The 21,371-nt window shown below is 38.7% G+C and overlaps 1 protein-coding gene across 1 annotated transcript; it reads left to right on the top strand.

Moving 5' to 3' along the window:
• Positions 1–1,319: 1,319 nt before the first annotated feature.
• fra10ac1 (FRA10A associated CGG repeat 1) lies at positions 1,320–21,093 on the top strand. The gene is made up of 14 exons (XM_008436702.3): positions 1,320–1,442; positions 3,517–3,596; positions 3,787–3,879; positions 4,308–4,353; positions 5,947–6,023; positions 6,232–6,315; positions 6,468–6,552; positions 7,414–7,459; positions 16,174–16,287; positions 18,805–18,847; positions 19,188–19,318; positions 19,459–19,512; positions 20,449–20,533; positions 20,935–21,093. Exons 1-14 carry the CDS (start codon positions 1,425–1,427, stop codon positions 20,975–20,977), a joined length of 999 nt encoding a protein of 332 aa, XP_008434924.1. The 5' UTR covers positions 1,320–1,424; the 3' UTR covers positions 20,978–21,093.
• Positions 21,094–21,371: the final 278 nt, after the last annotated feature.

The following is a 21,371-nucleotide window of genomic DNA, read 5'->3' as shown; positions in this document are numbered from 1 at the left end:
CAGAGCCGTGCGTGGCTAATGGGAAGCGGCTATTCATGAGGCTCTGAGCAAATGCACCTGCCCCACACTCATTCAAATGCCGCCCCCTTTCCCCTCGCTTCAGCAGAACAATGACATGAAGGATGCAAAAAAAAAAAAAAAAGCAATGATTTTAGTTCATTTATTTTAGTCAGCGCATATAAGTTGCATAAAACATGGAAAACGCATAAAAATCTGTTTGTTTCCTGCAGACAACAAGCGATATTTGATCGCTTCTGTCATCCTGTCTGCCCCTTTGAGCCCACATGAGGTCCTTTGTTGATTTCAGCGGAAAAGTGGTGAAACACTGGATGTCTGTTCCCAGACTGTGCTGAACTTTCACCCCCCCCAAAATCTATCTTGATTCTGAATTATACGTAAAAATTCAAAATGAATAATACATTCCTTATTTTCTGTCCACAGTACAAAGGGTCGACCTTTGTTCCTCTTTGGAGATGAACGTTATGAACCTCAAAACAGCCAAATTTCCAGAGCAGCTGAGGCATAATTTCCAAGATAAAAGTAATTTTGCATTGATGTTCTCTGGCTGCATTCCCCACTGTGCCTCTTATTTCTCACTCTGTTCTCTTATTTTCCATGCATGTTTTGAAAACCACACAAAAAATGGCCATACACCTTATTACACTATGAGAACAGTGGCACAGAAGGAACAAAACAAAAAGGTCCATTAAAACTGCCACAAAGCAAAGAAAGACACACATTTTCATCCAAACAGGAAAGACTATAGTGAAAAATACATAAAATATAATAATGTAATAATTATTATTTATTTATTTTTATTTGTTAGATTGTTTGTTAATTTACCTAACAATTAAGTCACTATTTAGTTAGCTAAATTTGTAACTATCATTAAAAAATATATATATTTAGCTTACAATTGATACATTTTATATGTTTAGCAATTTATTGGTTTACTGAGCTATCCATCTCATTAATATGTGTGACATTGTTGTTTTGCATGACAGCTGTATTTATATAACCAACTAAAGTTAAATGTTATATAAAGTTATATAATTACATGTTTTTAAATGTAATTATATAACTTGGTACAATTTTCTTAATTTATTTTACTAACTAGATATTCAATAAGAAGGAAACTATACAAATAAAATAATCTTCATAAATAAATAAGCTTTACTAATTAATTTTACAGAAACTACATGTTTTTTATTTAAATAAATAAAATAATCGTTTATTTTCAACTAACTAAAATAATAATTATATGTTGCTAATCTTAATTTCTCGCGTTCTTTTCTTATTATTAAAATTTTTTGTGTTCCAGCTAGATGTGACGTCATAATCGCGCGATTTCTCTGACACGTCATCCTCCATCGACGATCTTTTCACATTGTAAACAATTGATCGGCGACGGGGCAAAGAAATTCATGGAGAACCTTGTGAAGGTAATGTATAAAAATACAAATCGAAAGTCTTTGTTTTTTAAACAAGTCTGAAACTGTTTCACTGCTCTGCGTCTGTGTTGTTTGTGTGTTAGCATGGAAGCATTAGCTTCTTACTGTGTGTTAATATACCTCTGTAAGAGTTTACTCTGTCATTTGAGTCTAACAGTCACAAAATAACATATTTCGGGACCTATTTTGCTTACATAAGATGCTTGCATTCAATTCAAACAAATACACTCAGACATCGTCTTTGTAAATTCAGGAATACGTGACGCCACAACAGAATAGCAATATTTCTGTTGTAGCTATTTTCGTGGTCATAAGGATTCTGAATAGTGTGATACAATACCAAAATCTCTCTCTTCCTGTCAGAGAGGGAGACCTACTAGAAACACCTTTTAGTGGAACATCACTAGATTCAACGTTAAGTTTTTTGCTCACATTAAATTACAAACAATTTCAATAACGTTGATTTACTTTTTAACAATTTACAACTAAAGCCATTTTGGTTCTCAGTAAGAGTAAACCAATAAGTTAACAGTAATAATTGTGTGTTAAGCAAAGTTTGCTATTTCAAATAAAAAACATACATCTTATACACCTGGGAAAGGTTGCCGCTTTATCACACACACTCACACACACACACACACACACACACACACACACACACACACACACACACACACACACACACACACACACACACACACACACACACACACACAAGAATACCGAAGGAAAATTTAGAAAGACCAGTTAATTTAACCCTACATATCAACATGTTTAGATAATGATACCTGTGAAGGGAACTTAGAAATTTATTTAATTCTTTATTTGATTGCAGGATTTTGTGGGAAAATAAAAAATATTCCCTCACATTTAGTTTTGCTAATTTAGACAAATAGTTTCATATCCCTTAAAGTTAGACAAATATATAAAGTAAACCACATGCACTTTTTATCAATTAATAACCACATCCTGACGCCATCAATTCATATCCACACACAAACTTTATTTTGTACCCATGTACTTACTTTTTGTGGGTCAGTTTTACATGGTAAGTAAGTATTTTGAAAACAAAGAGATCTGCAATGCAGAGACCCTATATTATGCCTATTAAAGTAATGCTGCTTTAAAACTATAATGGGCACGCAATGAGCAACAAGTCTGTAAGGTAGCTGTATGCAATCTGGCTACAGGAGCAGCTAGCCCAGCTAGCCTGCCACATAATATCTGTTTGCTGTATTTACATGTAAAGAGCAGAACAACAACAAGCAATAAAACTTAACAAAGCACAGGTTCTCTATTTTTCCTATTTTTTTTTTTTTTATCAAATTAAGATAATAAACTGTTACGCAGAACATAATTATATCTGTGATAATCAGTGTGCCATTATTTTTGCAGTTTTCTAGCGATCTTTTAGCATGTTGGTAAATTGTTTTAATTTAAAGCAATTAGATCAAATGATACAATTTGATTTAAAATTTTTACATTTTTGTGTAATAACCTTTAGACCATGTGAAATCATTTTGACACAAATAACGTAAACCTGAAGTGGTGGTCTCAGTCTGTAATATACACCAACCACATAATACAAAAGCTAAGGAGGATATTAGTACCGAAACAAAGGCACAAAAATATGGAATAATCTTTGACAAAACAGTTGAAGCAGCAATTATAGCAAATAATTGTTTTTTGTATTGACAGCAGAATTGAAAACTCTTTGAGGAATCATACCCAGAAAGGAAAAGAGCCTCCAAGCCTTGTTCTTCATGTTCTTCATTGTTCTTCATGCTGCAGCTCTGATCACTGAAATCGCCATAGCTTTACATGACAGCTGATCCTGGTGCTTTTGCAGAGAATTCGAAAAAAAAATCTGAGGCTTTCTGCATGACCGCATCTTGAACCAGGCAATCAACAGCACAGCCAGCTGGTTTGGAAGGGAAAGACAACTACTTCACCTCCTGATCGGATCAAAATGCAAATAACTCTGAACAGGATTGCTGGATGTCTATTTGAAATATTCACAACTCTTAAAATTGGTATTTTTGTGTATTATGTGCGATATCAACAGATTCATGGAGCTGGTGGCTATGACTCCGACTTCAGTGATGATGATGGAGAGGGAGACTCCTCGGAGAAAGCGAGAGAGAGGTAAAATGAAACCCTGAAGAGTTGAGTCGTGCGCTCATTGTGCTCAGTGAAGCATAGAAATGGTTTCTCTATTCAAATTTCGGAGGTTAACCATGCATCTGTTATACTCCTATAGTGTTCTGAGCAGATACATGTTTTATTTACCACCTTTCTGTTTACCCGCCTCACATTCGGTGTTCATGTTTGACAGGAAACGTGAGACGGAAATCTTACAGAAGCCGTTCGAAAAAGGTCAGCACTCCAAGGTGGCTCACCGCAGTTTACACTCGTGTGAAGTGGACAGGTACTGTACTGCTGCCGGGGAACAATTAAACTTCTTCTGATGTGTGTTTGATTTTTTTTATTTCCAAAAAAAAAAATGCTCTCGAGTTCCTGGATTTAATTGTATGAGAATCTAGGTGTAGAGTCGAGTTTTACAGATTTTTGTCTTTTCATGATGTACGGGGTAATAAACAGGAGCGAAATTAAATTTTATATACTTCCATTTAGAAATGTATTGCTTATAGAAGTCTCCATTTCCTTCTTACTGACTTGAAAAAAACAACAGAAAATTTTTCAAATATAACCTTTGAATTTGGTGCCCATTTTTCATGCCATAGTCATTATTATAATTTATTCTTTTGAAAGTACAGCCTTTCCCGTCAATTCACCATACCATAGAAATGTTGTTCAGAGTAACTTCATTTTGATGTTGAAATCTCTGTTTTTCAGAGAGGAAGCCAGAAACAGAAGAGCACATCTGATTTCAATGAATGCTGTATCCTTTTCTGAATTACATGACCCTTGAACCCTTTTCACATTTCACTTTAGAACAACTACAAACTTCAGAGGATTTTGGTTGATTTTTCAGTGGTAGAACAACAGAAAATAACTAAGTATGTACAATATGTCGACATTGACGTTGGTATCGGTCAGTGTTAGTAAATGATTAACATACAGATATTGGTCCAATAAGTAAACCTAAATTATAAAGTCAGTTTTACAGTAACACAATTGTAGGGAAATGCATATGTATAATATGCATATGCGTTTGTCGGTTTGTTGGTAAACATTGTTTATAACCGTAATATTAATATCAGCATTGGCCCAAATTTTTATATTGGTGCATTTGTGAAGGTAACACATGCATGCATAAAAGTGGAGTCTTGGAAAATAAAACTTTGGCTTATTTACTGGGTAGAATGAAGTGATAATGAAGGTTTTTGAGCAGGTGTTTCTCTTGTGGAGCTGATAACGGAGGCCTCAACGGAGATGCTTTTCTTCTCCTTTCCACCGAAACTCCTCCAAACTGGGTTTGATTTAGTTACATGGGTATCAGTTAAACAGAAATAGGAGAAACTGAAAGAATTTCCCTAAATGGGTGAGAGCTGGGTGGAAGGCACCATGTTCGTGACTGAAAAGATATAAAAAGAGAATCGTATGTGTTGAGTTTCACTTCTTCCTTGTTTCTTCCTTTTCTTCTCTCACATGCTGATCAGCGTGATTAGATTTTCTAAATAAATCTAAAGACAGATGTGCATTTCTCTGATTGATTCAGTGTATCTCCCTTTATCAAAACGAAAAAGAATTTTCTTTTGCTTTTAAGTGACTATCTGAAAAGATGGATCATGAATTTGCACTTGGCCTCGATCTATGTCACTATCAGCTTTGCACATCTTGAAGTTTTAAAAGTTTTGCCCGTTTTTCTTAGCAAAATTGTTAAAGCTCAGTCAGGCTGGATGGAGAGCTTTTGTGATCATCAGTTTTCAAGCCTTGCCACAGCCCATCAACAGGGAATGGCCCTGAAGGTCACACTGCAGTGCATTCTGAGTACCTGGCAGTGGAAACGCAGAGAATATTGGCACAGATAAAATAGAGAAAGAGCATTCGAGAGACAAAAAGGGACAGGAAATGGTGAGAAATTGTGAAAAGGACAGCTTTTTTCATGACGAGGTTTAAAAAGAGCTTTAAACTTCCCAATATTTTTTGCACATTACATATCTGCTATGTTCCTTTGTCTTCATGATGTTTATTCACCAATGTTCTCTCTTAAACATTAGTGGCTTTCAAAGACTAGCTGTATTTATAATAAAAATGCATGAAACACACCCGTTTACTAATTAGGTAGCTTCTGAAGAAAACTGGTTCCTCTGAATTTTAATTAGAGCTTTCACGGGGCTTATTAGAAATATATTTTTTCTCTTTTAATATTATTTGGAAGGGAAGAGCTAATATTTGTCCTTCTTTTGCTTGTAAAATGTGACTTATTTCATTTATTTGACTACATTAAAAGTCATGAAAAGAAGTTTGGAAATTGTCAGTTTTTTGGCAAGACATGACTGATCAATTGATCCTGAATAAACACTTCCAGTTTGAGCGACACAAGAAGTTTGTCGGTGACTACATTTTGTACTACGGTGGACAGATGGCCGACTTCAGACGCTCTGCGTGAGTATGCTGCTTTTCTCCTCGAAAATCTGTCGTCTGCTGACCCTCGTGGCTGAATTTGTTTTCTGTATTACGCCACTGGAGTTAGAGATGCGTTGTCACGATCCAGCTAAATACTTTGTTACGGTCGGTGACGGAGATCATTTCCCCCCATCCCCCGGTTATCTGCGCTTAAAATCTTCCTCGTTTGGCCTGTTGTGTATTTCAGAGCTAAAGACAAAACCGACCTGGACGTGCTGCGTGAAAATCACCGCTTCCTCTGGAGGGACGAGGACGAGGATGACATGACATGGTGATTCATCAACGTCAGCTGCTCGTGTTTGAAACTTCATTGCTTCAGACGCTCACCTCACGTTTGAAAAATGCATTCGGGGTCTCAAATGTCTTCACTTGCATGTGTATGAGATGAGCCTGTTCATCACTTTTAGTCAACTTCTTTTAAAGGGAGAAAGAAATTGCCAAGAAGTATTACGATAAGCTGTTTAAGGAGTACTGCATTGCGGATCTCAGCAGGTACAAGGAGAACAAGGTGAGCTAAATACGTTTTTTGTGATAGTTGATCCCTTTTTAAAATGTTCAGAATAAAAAACTCTCCACACGGTAGATGTCTCACTTCTTCTGTGAGACATGGCAGAGTAATCCACTGTTTGACTCTGTCCTAGTTTCTTGAAGGATTCCATTAGATAATTGTCCCAGTGGTGATATAAAGTGCGAAGGTTAATATTTGCTTACTGACACTAATCTCCATCATAACCGGCCCGCTGTTGAAAGAGGTTGGTGGCACGATGGGTTTTTTGGGACTCTGTGGTGTCTATTTAAAAAAACTGACTGTTCAGTTTGTTTAACACGTCACTTTATTAATAATAGATGAAGTAATGCTGTGAAATAGTTTTGCCGCCCTCGAAGATTTTTTTCCCCAGATTTCTGCTTTGTTTCAAGCAGCGATAACCTGAGTAAATAGAGAAAACATTTTTCAAATATGCTTTTATTTATTAAGTAGGGGAAAAAAACTATCCGAGTCAACCTGTCGATGTGTAAAATGTCAAATTGTTTGCCTTGTAAAATGAATTAACCGCTATTAGTCACATTTTCTGGAGAGCTGCGTTTAATTCCATTAACCACACCCAGTCCTGATTATTTCCAGAGCTGTAAAATTAACACATTTTTTGATTAGGGTCCATCTGAGAACATGAAGTAGACAATCATCTGTGATAGACCAGACGGTGTGGTCTATCACACAGGATGTGATCGTCTGGTCTGTCACATCCCAGCCTGGTCTAGAGAAATTCCAGAAGAGATGAAAAACTGCATCAATCATCTCGGTCTGTCTGAAAAACGGTTGGAAGAATGACATGAATCACGCTGATGACTTTTTATCTCTGTCCAACAGTTTGGATTTCGCTGGCGAACAGAAAATGAAGTTGTTTCTGGAAAAGGTGCGTCTCACTCCCTAATTACCGTAAAGTTGTTGTGTTTTTTTTTCTTAAGCTTTTCTCCCCCCTTATGGATAGCTAAGCCCATAATCCTTGTCTTTATTAGCAGAAAATCCCTGAGGTAAACACAGTCTTCTTCACTTTTAGTTGCCCTTTTGCAAGCTGCACATTTCAACTCGGTAGGATAGTTCTGGAACTTGACTTTCACTCACATAGAAACATTAAGTGTTTTATTCTTAATCATTTTAACATATTGTACATTTACCGTTTTGAGAAAGGGCTCACTTTATTTAATACTAACTTATTTTAAATACACTAAACAGTAACATTTAGTACTTTTTTGATCATTACACGTGACAGGAAGTTTACAAATGTATCCACTAGATGGGGACAGAGATAAAGACTCTTTGCTCATTAGTTAACACAATAATGTTCTTAAGACGTTCCCCTTCTCTAGAGACTTAGACGAGAGACTTTAGTTTTACACTTATATGAATATACTATATTCATTGTTTTTCTCTGTTTTGTTTCTTTTACGTTTTCCTCACCTCACCTTCAGGGGATGCTCGAATCCCCTTGATATTTTGACTCATTCAAAACACTTTAGTGCTCTGTTTATGCCTCTCATCTTCATCCTCCCTCTGTTCTGTTGAGACAGTCTTGGAAGAGCTTTGATGATTGCTCTCTATTATTTGTTGAGGATTAGTGCCACACCTCCTCTCCTCCGTGTGGCAGTGACTGATATTTATAGTTTTTACCGGGAAGGACAGTATCTGCAGCTTAGTGAGGGTACACCTGCTTCGATAGCTCATTGATGTGCTGGGAGACATATTCATTTTATATTTCAGTAATATCTCTGCCAAGGCGGGAGGTACGTTCTCTGTGTTTGCAAGCATGTTTATGCAGAAACTGCCTTGTACTGTGCAGTTTCAAGTAAAGAAGGGAGTTTACTTTAGTGGGGATCCAATGCAATATATTTCCAGCAGCTAAAACAGGACACCGACTTTATCTTAGGGGTTTCTAGTTCTCTTATGTTTACACCGCTGCAGCCTCACAAACATAAAGTGTGTCTGAGAAGACTGACTAAGCCAATATATTGTTCCAGATTAAGACTGTGTAATCCTGGTCTCTGACAGTTCATCCCCTGTTGCAGTACTCTACAGGAAGTGGGATTAGATGGGTCAGATGCGCTTCACTTCAAGTGTCACCCCTTTGATTTGTGTGCTAATAATTCCCGGTGGGTCAAACTGAACCGCTGCTGGAAACACGGCACTCTCTCTCGCCTGTGAAATCAATACCAAACTTGACTCTGTAGAGCAGATATAGGATTCCCGTTTAGTTTTGTTGTATCCAATTGTGTGCATGAGGTTTAAATATGTGCTGTAATAGAAGGAATACAACTTTAAGACTGATTTGGCTTAAGCTGAGCAGAGCAAACACTCAAATTGGTGCAAAAATTCATCAGCAAGAAGATGCATTTGATTTCCAGCTATTCTACGTGGACAACGTGTTAGTCCCAGCTCACGTGTAATAGAAATGACATAACCAGACTAGATCTCTGTTTACAGATACGTTTTAAAGGGATGAACTTTCCCCCTGTCAAACTGACCTTTCATACACTCATAAGGTCCACACACTTTGGCTCTGCTGCAAACGTCTTTGTTCAAATAAAGGGGTTATGTTCCCGTTAGGTCATGTCCACCACTCTCCGTCCAATAAGGTGATTTGCCAGGACACTTAGCCTCCCTTTCATGGCTGCGGTGTGATGTAAGGTCGAGGAGTCAGACGTACTTTCAGGCTTTCTTTATATATCTTGCTTAAGACTTCTGTTCAGAAAATGATTTGATTATGTCACACTCTGTTTGAACGAGTTTGAAATTCCTCTTTCTTTTCAAGAGATGTTCTATAGATATTTTACCATTACAGAATGTGGGGGGGGGTTGATGAGGTAGTTTGTTCCATATCAATACAATTAATTCAACTTATTTGTTAATTTCCTTGTTGTCTTGATAAGTTTGTTTTGGGCGGTCATTTTGAATAGTTTTAAGGAATTGCAAAAAAAAATTATCTTTAATCTATTAAATAAATTAATTAATTAAATGCTAAGCTCTCCTGTTATGGCACTATTGGAACACTAGGTGGCACTTAATAAGTGCAGTGTGTAATTTATCGTTTAGCGGTGCAGCAGGGGCGTATTTAACAGCTTTTTTTAAACTACCAGGTGCAGCAAGGAATTGTGATTTAATGACCATAGGGTTTGCCATATTTTATCTCATTAGTGATGGGTCTGCTGTGTTTTCACTGTTCACTCTTCACTGCTGCTCCGTATCCAGAAACCCAGACCCACTCTGTGTGCTGTTGACTTATAACAATCTGGAAAGCCTTCAGTATTCTTCACATCATTAATGGCAAATATTCTTTGCAATTCTTTGGTGTGGAGAGCCTTAAGTTATGTTTTCTACTTCAGAACGTAATGAAAACACATCTATTCATCCCCTCTGGAGTATTGGTCATGTTTTTCGTCACACCACAAACTGTCATCTTGCTGACTTAATATTTTCATTTGTGTTTACTGGAACAACCTTTGGTTTAAACAAGTCCTTCATATCTTATTTCTTTTTCCTTTTTTTTTTTTGGCTAAGAGCAGTGCTAAATTAAATTACCCTCAAGATTGATGAAAAAGTAATGAATTTGTTTTGGCTCTCCATTTCCAAAAAGCATTGGTGCTCTCATTACGTTCATTTTCTCTAATCAGCGTCTGATTGCTAACTAAGTCCATGACAAAATAATTTTGTCAAACATCACTTTTCCTTCCAATAAAACATGTTGATTGAACTGTCACACATTGAATGAGGTTGTTAAATATTATAGCGGAGGTGCAAGACACTTTGTCTCCCTCCTTTAAGCTGCGAGAACAAACACTCTTTGTATTTGTTTTTATCTCAGAGGAGTCGATGTACTGTAATAGCTACATGGCCTTTTAGAGCTATTTTACAAATATCAGCATGTCCAAGGGTAGCGAAGCAGCATCACTGTCTTCTCTTCTCCCTGCAAAGAAGAAATTCACAGAGGGTGCGATGTTTGTTTGCCCTCGAAATCAGTTTTTTTCTTTCCTATACTCTAATCCTTTTTTTTTTTTTCAACTTTATCTGTGATTTTTGACATCAAACACCCTTCTTAGCGGTTTGCTGACACCGTAGTGTCGCCACTCTGGTGGAGATATTTGCCTGCAGCTGATAGGCCCCACTGGCATTTAGCTGACTTGTTTGTGAAAAGCTTGTGTGCAACTGACACCAAGGCTTTTGTGTTTTTGCTCATATTTCCAGTTTGTCTTGAAATTCTGTTATGCCGGAGCAGATGTTCAGCTGCAGTGCTGCATTCCCGGTCATGTTTTTCAGGTTTTTTTTTTTTTCCTCTGGTATAAATTACACTTCAGTGTAGCTGTCAGCAGGAGGTCAGAGGGCAGCGGTAGATGATGTTAAGCTGCTTGTACGTGGGCGTCCCCAGATGAAATGGGGAATGGTCTTTGCTTGTGTAACATCTTGGAATAAAAATGGTCTCTACATTCTTAAAGAGCAGGAATGAGACTCGACACACCTCTGCGTCTTCTGGGGGACTAACACTTTTAACTGGAGCACGCCAACTTTAGCTTTTTCACATTTTGTCACGTTGCAGCCGCTGACTTCAATATATTTTATTTGGACTGACTACAAATGCTTATCACATCAGATTTGCCTTTGTGGAAAACGGGAGAAAACATGAATTTCCCTTCTCCAAAATTATGCACTACTTTGTTTTGGTCCACCACATGAAATCACTACTTAAAAAAAAAAAAAAAAAGAAGGAGTTTCTGATTGCAACTTGACAAAATGTCAAAGAATTTAAGGAATAGGGTTATTTCTCAAGGTTATTTTTACCTTTTTACTGTGGTGTGTCTTGAATTTTCTTAAATTGTTCTAATATATGAGGTTGATGGAGGGCATTTAGAGCTTTCTCAGTAGTTTATCTCATCTGACTTCATTTTGCATTCTGGCAGTTTCCTTTAAGTTCCTGCTGAAGTAAAATGAAAGTGGCAAAGCAATTTATAGGTGAAATCATCAGTTCTTCTGCTTTAAATAATGTATTTAGCCAAGTCTTTGTTCCATGGAGTGTTTGTACTTCATAATTAGCAATACCCTGCTGAGCTCTGTGTTGCCAGACTGAATAGATCAGTTGCAATGTATCTATTAAATGTGATTTATAAATGACAGCTCCCAGCTCCCAGGCTTTAATCTCAGGGACAAACTGTCTAGTATTTTCTGTTTATCTGTGATTGTGTGCTTTCAGATCTTTGTTTCTTAATGGAAAAGCGATCAGTCAAAAGAAATGGATACAATGCAGGTAATCTCAGTGGCGTCTGACGCTGTTTGCTCAGCTAAACAGAGTGAATGTTTGACACTTTCAAACCGTGAAGCGCACAGAGAACGCATCTGGGTCAAGTGGGTTAGCAGTTCCCCGTGTCGTTTGCAGAGTTTTAGAAGTTTATGTGCGCACATCGAGGAAAATCAGCTCCTCACAGGCCAGCAGCAGGAGCTGAGAAGCGTGTCGGGTAGCGTTGCGATGACCAGCCATTTGAAGAGCAGCTCCGCGTTTAGAGAATTTGCCTGCATCCACATTTCACAGAAAGTTTGTTGATGACATATTTATGTCTATCATGTCTCGGTTAAAATCGCTGGGGTATTTCTGACTGCTATAATAAACATGTTCTGGGTCTTTTTCCCAGCAGAACATGCCTGAAAAATCTCCGAAGGGAGGAACTCAGGGAGCATCCTGATCAGATGTTGGAACTAGATCAACCGAGCAGCATTGAGAAGTCCTGCTGGCAGTTTGTCACGGGCCATGTAGGGATAATAGGCGAATCCCTATGTCTGGAGGGATAATGTCGCAAATTATACTGAACAAAACATCTTGGTTGTGTCACTTGTAGGTGGCAGCATCATGCGGTTTTCTTCAACAGGGACAAGAAGGTAGAAAGAAGATTTGAGACTTGGGGTGGGAGGTTGACTTTTCCTGCAGGACAACGACCCTAAACATAGAGCCAGAGCTTCAGTGGAAGAGAGGGCGTTACTTTCTGTTACTTTCACTGTTTGGTATTCACAAATTCATCTATTTCAAAATGCAGCTTGGGAAACTGAAATACCAAGACGCAATGCGACTTGACATAGCATTAGCTGTCATTTGCACGGTAGCCAATCGAGGAGATTCCCTTGAGAAGTGTAAATGTTAGCTTCTCTCTAAGAGCTAAGACAGTTACCGCTCTGGGCATTAATGCATATTAAAATACATTTGATGTTTGAACTGTTAATATAGGAAGTTATAAGTGTTTTCAGAGAGGTCGCAAGTATTTGTGGATTTTAGCTCGACATACCCCAAAAGACTTGTAGCTGCAATTTCAGTAGATAGTATTCTTATAAAGCATTTACTGATGCAGCTTGAATGTACTCGATACATCCCACGGTTCTTTGGTTCCCTTCCTCTTCACAATTATGCTCTACTTTGTGTTGGTCCTTCACATAAATCTGCAAACAAGGTCGTAAGAAGGATCTGACTGAGATCAACTTCAGATGGATTCTGAAAATCTCAGCGTCTAGTTTCAGCATCGATGTTTAAAGAAAAAAAACATTTTCCTGCCTATTTAGTGCTTATTTACAAGATGCTTGCAGAGGTTCAGCGTAAGCCTATTCAAACTGTGTGATGCGTAAGAAGTCTCCTGCTGGAACGTCTCTGCTGATGAGGTTAATTGGCGGCAGGTCAGTAACATAATTAAAGCTAAAAGGAGCATCCCACAGAGGCTTTTAGACATAAAGATGTCTCACCTCACCTCTGCTTGAGAGGGGATGTGAGAAGGTGTTTAATCAGTTTAAAAGATAAAATAAACAAAATATACAACAAAACTTTTTAGATTTCCCAAGTTGTTTGGACGGTAAACCAGGAAACAAATCTCGCTATATCTGGTGATCTGATGAGCGGGACTGAAACCCAACACTGATTGGCTGTAATGTTCAGGGCTTTTAGCCAGCATCAGATTAAGAGTCTGCTTAAAATCCACTGTGAGTTTGCCAAATGATCTAAAAACATAGATCTAATAAAAACCAAAGCTTCTTCTGGAAGTGCCTCTGGCTGTCTTAAAAGTTATTAATGATGAAATTGAAGCAGAGCGTAAAAACTCTCCTAAGGTCCACTGGGTCAAAATGCAAAAGCGTTAAAGATGAAATACTTTCCTGTTTTTTTTATTTTATTTATTTTTTACCTTCTTATTTATTGCAGGTGCCATTTTTGTTTATCTGAACTAGACAGATGCTCTTTTTTTTCTCAGAAAACAAAAATAATTCAATCAAACAAATTGCTCTGCGTCAGTTGTTATCATGTAAGATTCAGAAATGATTTCACATGAGTCACGAGTATCTGAGAGAGATTTTAAAAAGGAATACCCTCTGACTCAGGCCTCAACTCTTTGACTTTATCCAGTGACCGTTAATCATGCAGCCATCTGTCCTGCAGTAAATGTCTGTCTTGATCTCAAGCCGCTGGCTGGTGGCATAATTAGCCATTGACGTAAGAGGGAAGGAGTTTCCCCTCTTAGCGGGCTTTACTTAGCCAACCTGTTGTCAGTTTCAGTTTTTTTTTTTTCATAGACCCATGTGAGGCTTACCTGACCTTAAGTGTGGGAACAGTTAAGGCACGTCAACAAACCACAATGGACGTCGTTTACCTTATCTTTAAATTATTTCAGTGGGCATTTAAAAAGAAGTTAAATGCCCCCTTTGTGCCGCTTAAAAAGAAACCCTCAAAACACATGAAAGCGACTAAATTGGTCCATTTTATTTTCCACATGAGACATTGTAGCGCCCGCCCGGGGGGCTGGAGGCTGACAGAACTAAGCGAACAATTCTAGCCTTGATTATATTTGAGTTTTTGGCATTTATGCTGTAAAAGAAATTGCTTGGACACAGATTTAATATGAATTTTACTCTGCCAGAGTTGAGGTTGTGTGTACCTCGTGTGGGGGTCAAACTTGCACTGGTGTGCCCTTTGAATATATGATAATCTTTTATATTCGACACTGAGCTGGTTCTCCGATGCTGCAGGGACTTGGAACTTATTCAAGGGCAGTTTGTCTCACAAGAAATGCTTTTGTGATCTTTTCTTTAGCTATAAACACCACTGTTTATGTACATACATTAGATATTTATTAGGATTTTATATGTATAATAAAGACTTGAACACACCACGGACAAATTCCCAGTTTATTGCAAATGTTAGAGTTAATGGGCAGGACAGCATACTAATGTCTCTAGGTGGAAGTTGTTATTGATATTAATTTGACAGTGTGATGGGATGAGAGCTTTAATTTGAATTGATGATGCAAAACCAGAAAGTTCTTTTTAAATTGCTTTAGGGAGTTATTTGTCATAAGGAAGGTTCTGGTAAAAAAAAAAGTTGAACAATAAAGTTTATCTCGGGAAGAAAAAAAAGTGGCTCTGGGTAATGATGTGAGGACAAATCTTAGAGAAAAAGTTGTTTGCCTGATTCATAAACTTTACTTGAATGTCATTAATTTCAGTTGCTATGCATGCAGCTCCAAGGCAACTGGAGCCCAACACACGGAGCATTAAGCACTGCAAATACCAGCACAGTCTCCATCTTAATGTGAAACTAAGTGGAAGGGGTGGAGACACTCTGATTGGTCAGAAAAAACTGATATTAGACAAAATAATGACCTTTTATAAAATTTTATCTAGTGTGCAAACAAAAATAGGCTCTTATTGGCTTTTTGTGTTACATTATGGGAAATGGACTTAACATTCACGACGCTTTTCTGACCACTCAAAGTGGCATTCCCACTTTTTGACTCACAAACATTTATACACCAATACACAAATGGGTTTAGAGTAGAGATGCCAAGTATAGTGTTTGTGTTTTCTCCCCTGATGACAAATCCTGTAATTGTTACAACCTCGGACCAGAGCCAGAAGTCTCTGTTTTTTTTGTTTTTTTTTGTTGTCTGTTTTTTTTTTTGTTTTTTTTTCTCTGACGTCATTGCTTCTTAATCTCACACGTGAGTCTGCCTTTTGGCCGCAGCGGCCCGAAGTGGCAGCAGCCAGCGTCACCTCAGCCGATTGCTGAAAGCATCTTGAGCTGCTGCAGGTGAGGGCGAATGTCGCTTTTCCCACAGTGGATCCCTTCCTGTCCCCCAGCCAAGAGCGGAGCGCTATGACGCACTCACTCCTTCTGGTACAATCTGGAGGAACCCCGGAGACCAGATCAGTGCACCTTAAGCTTCTCTAGGGATAATAGGCGGGCTGTGCAGTGGCTAGAGGGTGGCCCTGGGCCATGAAGAGAGATGAAATAAGGGAGATGAGAAGGAGCTTTGTTGATAAGGTGGAAGGAGTGCAGAGATAGGTGAAGAGGGGTGAAAGAACGGTTGACACTTCTGGAGGTTTTGTGAAATCCCCCACTTCTCAAATAAAACTTTTATGTCTTTCCTCTGTGAGGTTTTTTCGTATTTATTCCTAATATTTTCCCTGTTAGACCTCTGACTCAATTGATTTTTATGTCTCACTTTGTGCATATCGAAATAAAAAGTCGGAGAATAAGTAGAGGGGTGGGGGGCAGGGGGGGGTAAAAAATGTGCCTGTAAACTTTTGCAAAGTGCTGTATGTACTTTGATCTTTCAGGTCAGTTCCAGTGTGGGAACAAACACTGTGGAAAAGAGGAGGGCCTGAAGAGCTGGGAGGTGAATTTTGCCTACGTGGAACACGGGGAGAAGAGGAACGCTTTGGTCAAACTCAGTGAGTTTGAAAATCTGTTTTAAATACGTAATTGGGTATGTGTTAACCCAACTCCGTGGCTGATAATGCACCTGTCTGTCACCCCCAACCCATAATAACACTCTTCCAGGTGTCACACTGCAGAGAATCGCGTTGAAATTACTGTAATTTGCGGATCCGCCAAGTCAGTCAAGCTGAGAATGACAGGCTCTTTTAACGAGCTGAAGTGGCAGGTCACCGCCAAACATAAAATACAAATCTAGTTTTTGCTGCATATGAGCCCAATTTGTGACTGTTTAGAAGAAAAGAGAAAAGATTATGTTTCACCGAGAAGATGTCAGAGAAACAGAATGATTGGAGCAAAGCAGCCAAATGGCTTTCTTGAACAAAATATCCACAGTGACAGTAATGTTGAACAGTTTAAACCTCTTATATTCTTTATGCTTTCCTTCTAAGCATCCAGACTTTGCAGTAACCTTTAAAGGTGCTTTGATCATTCCACTCCTTTGAAGGCTTTTTAAAGTTTTACCTTGGATTTTGGCTGCTTGTTCTTCTGTTTATCCTGTCAAGTCTTTGACTGGGTCATGGTAGCATACATTACGGTGGAGACGACGACGGATTCACAGAGAACAGGTCTAGGGTCAGGGAAAGGGACGCTAACATCTGTGCAGACGTCATACATCCTGGACTCAAATCCCTCGTTTGTGTGCGCAGATTTGATGAGTAAAGCTGATTCTGATATTGTCCAGTGCTGGACTGCAAATGACAAAACTCAGTAGGTGAAGGAGAAAGGAAGTATCAAGTTAGAACAAAAAACCCCCGAAGACGAACGGTATCTGAAAGTTGTTTTTCTAAGCGGATCATTATACAGATTCTTGGGGTCAAAGGTGTTTATACCCGTTGGCCTTTTTTCAAATGTTGTCAAGTTACAACCACAAACTTCATTGTATTTTATTGGGACCTTATGTGATAAACCAACACAAATATTTTTTTTTACAAAAAAATGGTGTCCATTTTTATTCAACCACCTTGACTCTGATCATCTCGAATAGTACGAGTTGTAAGCAGTTGCCTGTAGAAGTCGCCTAATTCATAGTATGTATGCGACTAGAAGTGAAACCCTGGGCTACACTCGATAGCAATCAATAAAGTTTTTCAGTTTGAAAGTGTCAATGCTGCCACCTTTGTCCTTACGTGTCTAGAAAGATGAGATGAAAAAACAAAAGGGAGAAACATTTTCCAGTGTACAACACAGACAGAAAGACCTTCACCTGTCACCTCCACTCACTCTGCCTGCAGCTAACGCTAAGTCAGATAACATTCAGCTTTTCAGACTTGTCTTGTTTGTCTGTTGAACTTGTTACCAGCTTGTATTATTATTTGTTGGACATGAAGCAGTTTGTAGTTCAGGGTCTACATGTAATGGTGTGTCAGTTATAGGTTCACTTGCTATCGAGCTGACACAGGCAGTTTTTTTGCAGCATTAACATATGAATATGATATCAATGGTTGTGAAAATGGTCAGAGTCTTACCTCCCTCAAAGTCTAGTCTGGTATTGGGTTAGGTTACAAAACAAAATCCCCAAAGTGTTGAACATTTTCCAGGGCACTGTTCAAGCCATCATCCGAAAAAATCTGAACATTTCGAGGAGTTAGAAAGACCTAATCAAAGTTCAGACCTGAACCCAGTTGAGAATCTGTGACAAGACCTAAAAATTGCAGCTAAAAGATGCAATCTTTGTAAAGAACATTGGGCAAAAACTTTAAGAAGTGGAAGGCTGATGGAGGCATACCTGCAGCTGAAATCGAAGCCAAAACTGTCCTCTGAAAGTATTGATTTGTGGGGACTGAATACAAATGCACACGTCTCAAAATTTTTAGTGCAAAACCTTTCGAAAACCAGTTATCGTTTTTCTTCTGCTTCACAATTATACAACACTTTGTCCTTTTCTGTCACGTAAAATCTCAATAAAATACATCACAGTTTGCTGGTGTGGTGTGACAGAACCTTGAACATTTCTAGGGTCATGAATAAATTTACTAGGTACTGAACTGAATGCTAATTTTTTTTTAGTCAATATAACTGTTGCTTATTCCACAAGTTAAGGAGCCTTTATGCCAGAATGATTCATGTTGACTTAAGTGGATTAATAAATGATCAGATACTTTATCAAAAATAAGACAAATAGCAGCTATGACTCAAAAACCTTAAAAGTTCAACAGATGTTGATCAAGTGTAAATCCGTCCATCCGTCTGTCTGTCTGTCCGTCCGTCCGTCCCTTCATCCGTTTTCTTATCCCATTGGGGTCAGGAAGGGTGCTTGTGCCTATCTCCAGCTGTCAACGGGCGAGCGGTCGCCAGTCCTGGAGTATAAAGTATAAAAGGTTTAGGGAGGAGAGAAATACACTTCTGATAATAAAACAAAGACAATTATCTGTAAATAAACTCCAGATCAAAATGCCAGACTTCATCCTTCTACTTAATTTGCATTATAACCACAAAGAGGTCAGCAGTACTGACATTGTTTCTTTTTTTAGGACTGTGTCCTGAATGCTCGTTCAAACTCAACTACCATCACAAGTAAGCCCACTTACATTTGATCTTTAATATTAAAAAAAAAAATCTAGGTTATTTGGCTCTCTAAGACGTATTTCTGAGACTGTGGAGAGTGTGCACTTGTCTGCTCAAAGTAGGGCAGACCACCGCAGACAGCGAGCACACACAGTGATGCGGCGCTCTGGGGCTTATAAATCCAGCCTCGGCTCATAACTGCTGTCTGCAATTACCAGCAATGTTGTGATGACTATCGAAAATAATTAAAAACCAATATGCTTTTGCTTTGATTCATTCTGTGTGGCTTTTTGTGCAAGAGTTAAGAGTTTACCATGTTCCATTTTGGTCAATCTGTGCTTCTTTTCAGGAGAAAGGAGGTGAAAGTGAAGAGGAAAAGAAAGATCTCCGAGGAGAACGAAGAACCAACAAAGAAGAAGAAAAAGAAGAGGAGGAAATCCTCCTCTTCTTCTAAAAAACACAGACACAAGAAGCAGAAAGGTGCCGCTTCTCCACGATCTTCTATGAGATTACTTTTCTGGCTGCTATTTAATGAATCTACCACTCACAAGCAGCTTTGTTTACATGTAATTTTTTCTATTTTATAGAAATTTTATTACTCTATCTGGCATTTTCCACAGGCGGCTCTACCTCCTCCAGCAGTTCGGAGTCAGAGGCGCAAAACTCTGATAAAGGTGGCGCACACATCTCCAAATTACACACCCACACATCACTTTCACACTGAAGAAAATAAATCCAATTTTCATCCCCTTCCTTGGGCATTTAGATCGCTTTGCTTCCAACTTTTTGACTGAAAACACGCTGACAGCTCCTCCTGGAGGCACATAGGTTAACCCTGCTGTTAATGCTAATCGGCTGACAGCGGGTCTGTCTTCTTTTGGCTTTTATTTAGGTTTTAAAATATTTTTTATCTCCACTTTTATTTAGTTGTTCGCTGTGAACAGCGTGACATTGCCTCTGCCCCCGTGCGCCTTTGTTTTGTTTCGTTCCTTGACGGATCACAGGGCAGGGAAGGTGAAAATGTACACGAGGAGCAAACTTCCTTGTTATATAATTTAGCTCAGCATGCTGCGAGAACCATAAACACACACATGCTCTCTGTTTGTGTTTGTATTTGAAACCGGTGGTCTGTAGAAATGAGCGCCAGACCTTTTTTAGGAATGTAAGTTGTTTGCAGATGCAATTAAGGAGCTAAAGACGAGGCTGAAGTAGGAAACGCACAGCAATAATTAACCTGTTTCAACTCATAACACCAACGGATACAAGAACCAACTTTTCATTTATTCAACAGCCTTCCTGGAAGGTTGCTTTAAAGAATCCTCTCACATAGGAAATGACCCTCTTTTGTTCCCAGTGACCTTTGTGCTGGTTTTTTACTTTGTGACCTTTCACCTTTTCTACCTACTTTCTTTATGCATCCTACCTCTTTTCCTTCTTTTTTCCATGCTTCCTCCTGTCTTTTACCTTCCTTTTTTCCTTCCTTTCTTCTCTCTTTACTTCCTCTTTTCTTTCCTTCATTCCTTCCTTCTGTCTTTCTTTCTTTTGCATTACATTTGTGTAAAAGAACACTGTTGACTATTATCTTGTTTTCTATTAAACTCTCCTAACAGACAGTGAAGCTGGGAATGAACCAGACAGCCAATCAGAAGCTGACCACTGGCGAGGCCCCGCCCCTGCTGTGGAGGAAAAATCGAGGTGAGGTTAACGGACTAATCATCATATATTATCTGCCTCTCTAAGCTCTCGAATGGATTTTGGGGATAACGCAGCATGTAGCTCATTTGGATGTTTGTCACCGCGCTTTTTCTTTTTTTTTTTTTTTAAGTTGTCAGGACAGGTGGGAGGCGAAACCTTTTACCTTCAACAGCCCTTTTTTGAAAAGTTTTCCGCATGTCAACCTTTCTCCCGTTTCCTGCTCCCCGTTACTCACCGTTTGTGCTCTGAGTCATTGTTGGAAGCCGACAATCATCTCACTTCATGTAGAGTACTGATGCTCTGCCAGAGTTAATCACAGCCCCCCTATTCGACTGTTTTACGTCAGCAGTGAGCATGACAGGAATTGACATGTCTGTGTTTTGGTTGTTTCATCTGTTTAGGGAGGAAGAGTTTGATGACTACTTTGAAGACATGTTTCTTTGAATCTGCTGGTATCAGCGGCAACCCTGCTGTGACTACACTTCCTTTTGTATCCCACTGATATTAAGTATGTTCTATTTGGGTCTTGCATGCATGAAATAAACATAATGTTTACCCTGCCTCTCCGTGTCAGTTTTCTGTTTACATATCTCGGCTTCCTTTGCGCTTCAGTCTCCACACCGTCATGTTGAGAATAATTGGAAGTGGTTTGAGGATGTGTGGCTCCTGGCATGGTGATGGCTAGGGCTGTGTAATAATATTGATTTTGCGATATATGTATCAATATTTTCTTTCCTAGAAAAAAAATCGCTATTCATCCGCAAGTATCGTAACATCCAACTGTCACCTTGCTCACTCACTGCTTGCTTCACCGGGGGAGTGATTCAGTCATCAGGCT

Source organism: Poecilia reticulata, chromosome 19 (genome assembly GCF_904066995.2).
Source record: "Poecilia reticulata chromosome 19, P_reticulata-male-v2, whole genome shotgun sequence".
NCBI lineage: Eukaryota > Metazoa > Chordata > Actinopteri > Cyprinodontiformes > Poeciliidae > Poecilia > Poecilia reticulata.
Note: the sequence above shows the minus strand (reverse complement) of the source record. Positions and strands in the feature narration are given on the sequence as shown.

What these genes read in the sequence shown, in the direction of transcription:
- fra10ac1 (XM_008436702.3), top strand. An exon ending in GCCGACTTCAGACGCTCTGC is followed by an intron (nt 6,024 to 6,231) that starts GTGAGTATGCTG and finishes TGTGTATTTCAG; the next exon opens with AGCTAAAGACAAAACCGACC. An exon ending in GACGAGGATGACATGACATG is followed by an intron (nt 6,316 to 6,467) that starts GTGATTCATCAA and finishes CTTCTTTTAAAG; the next exon opens with GGAGAAAGAAATTGCCAAGA.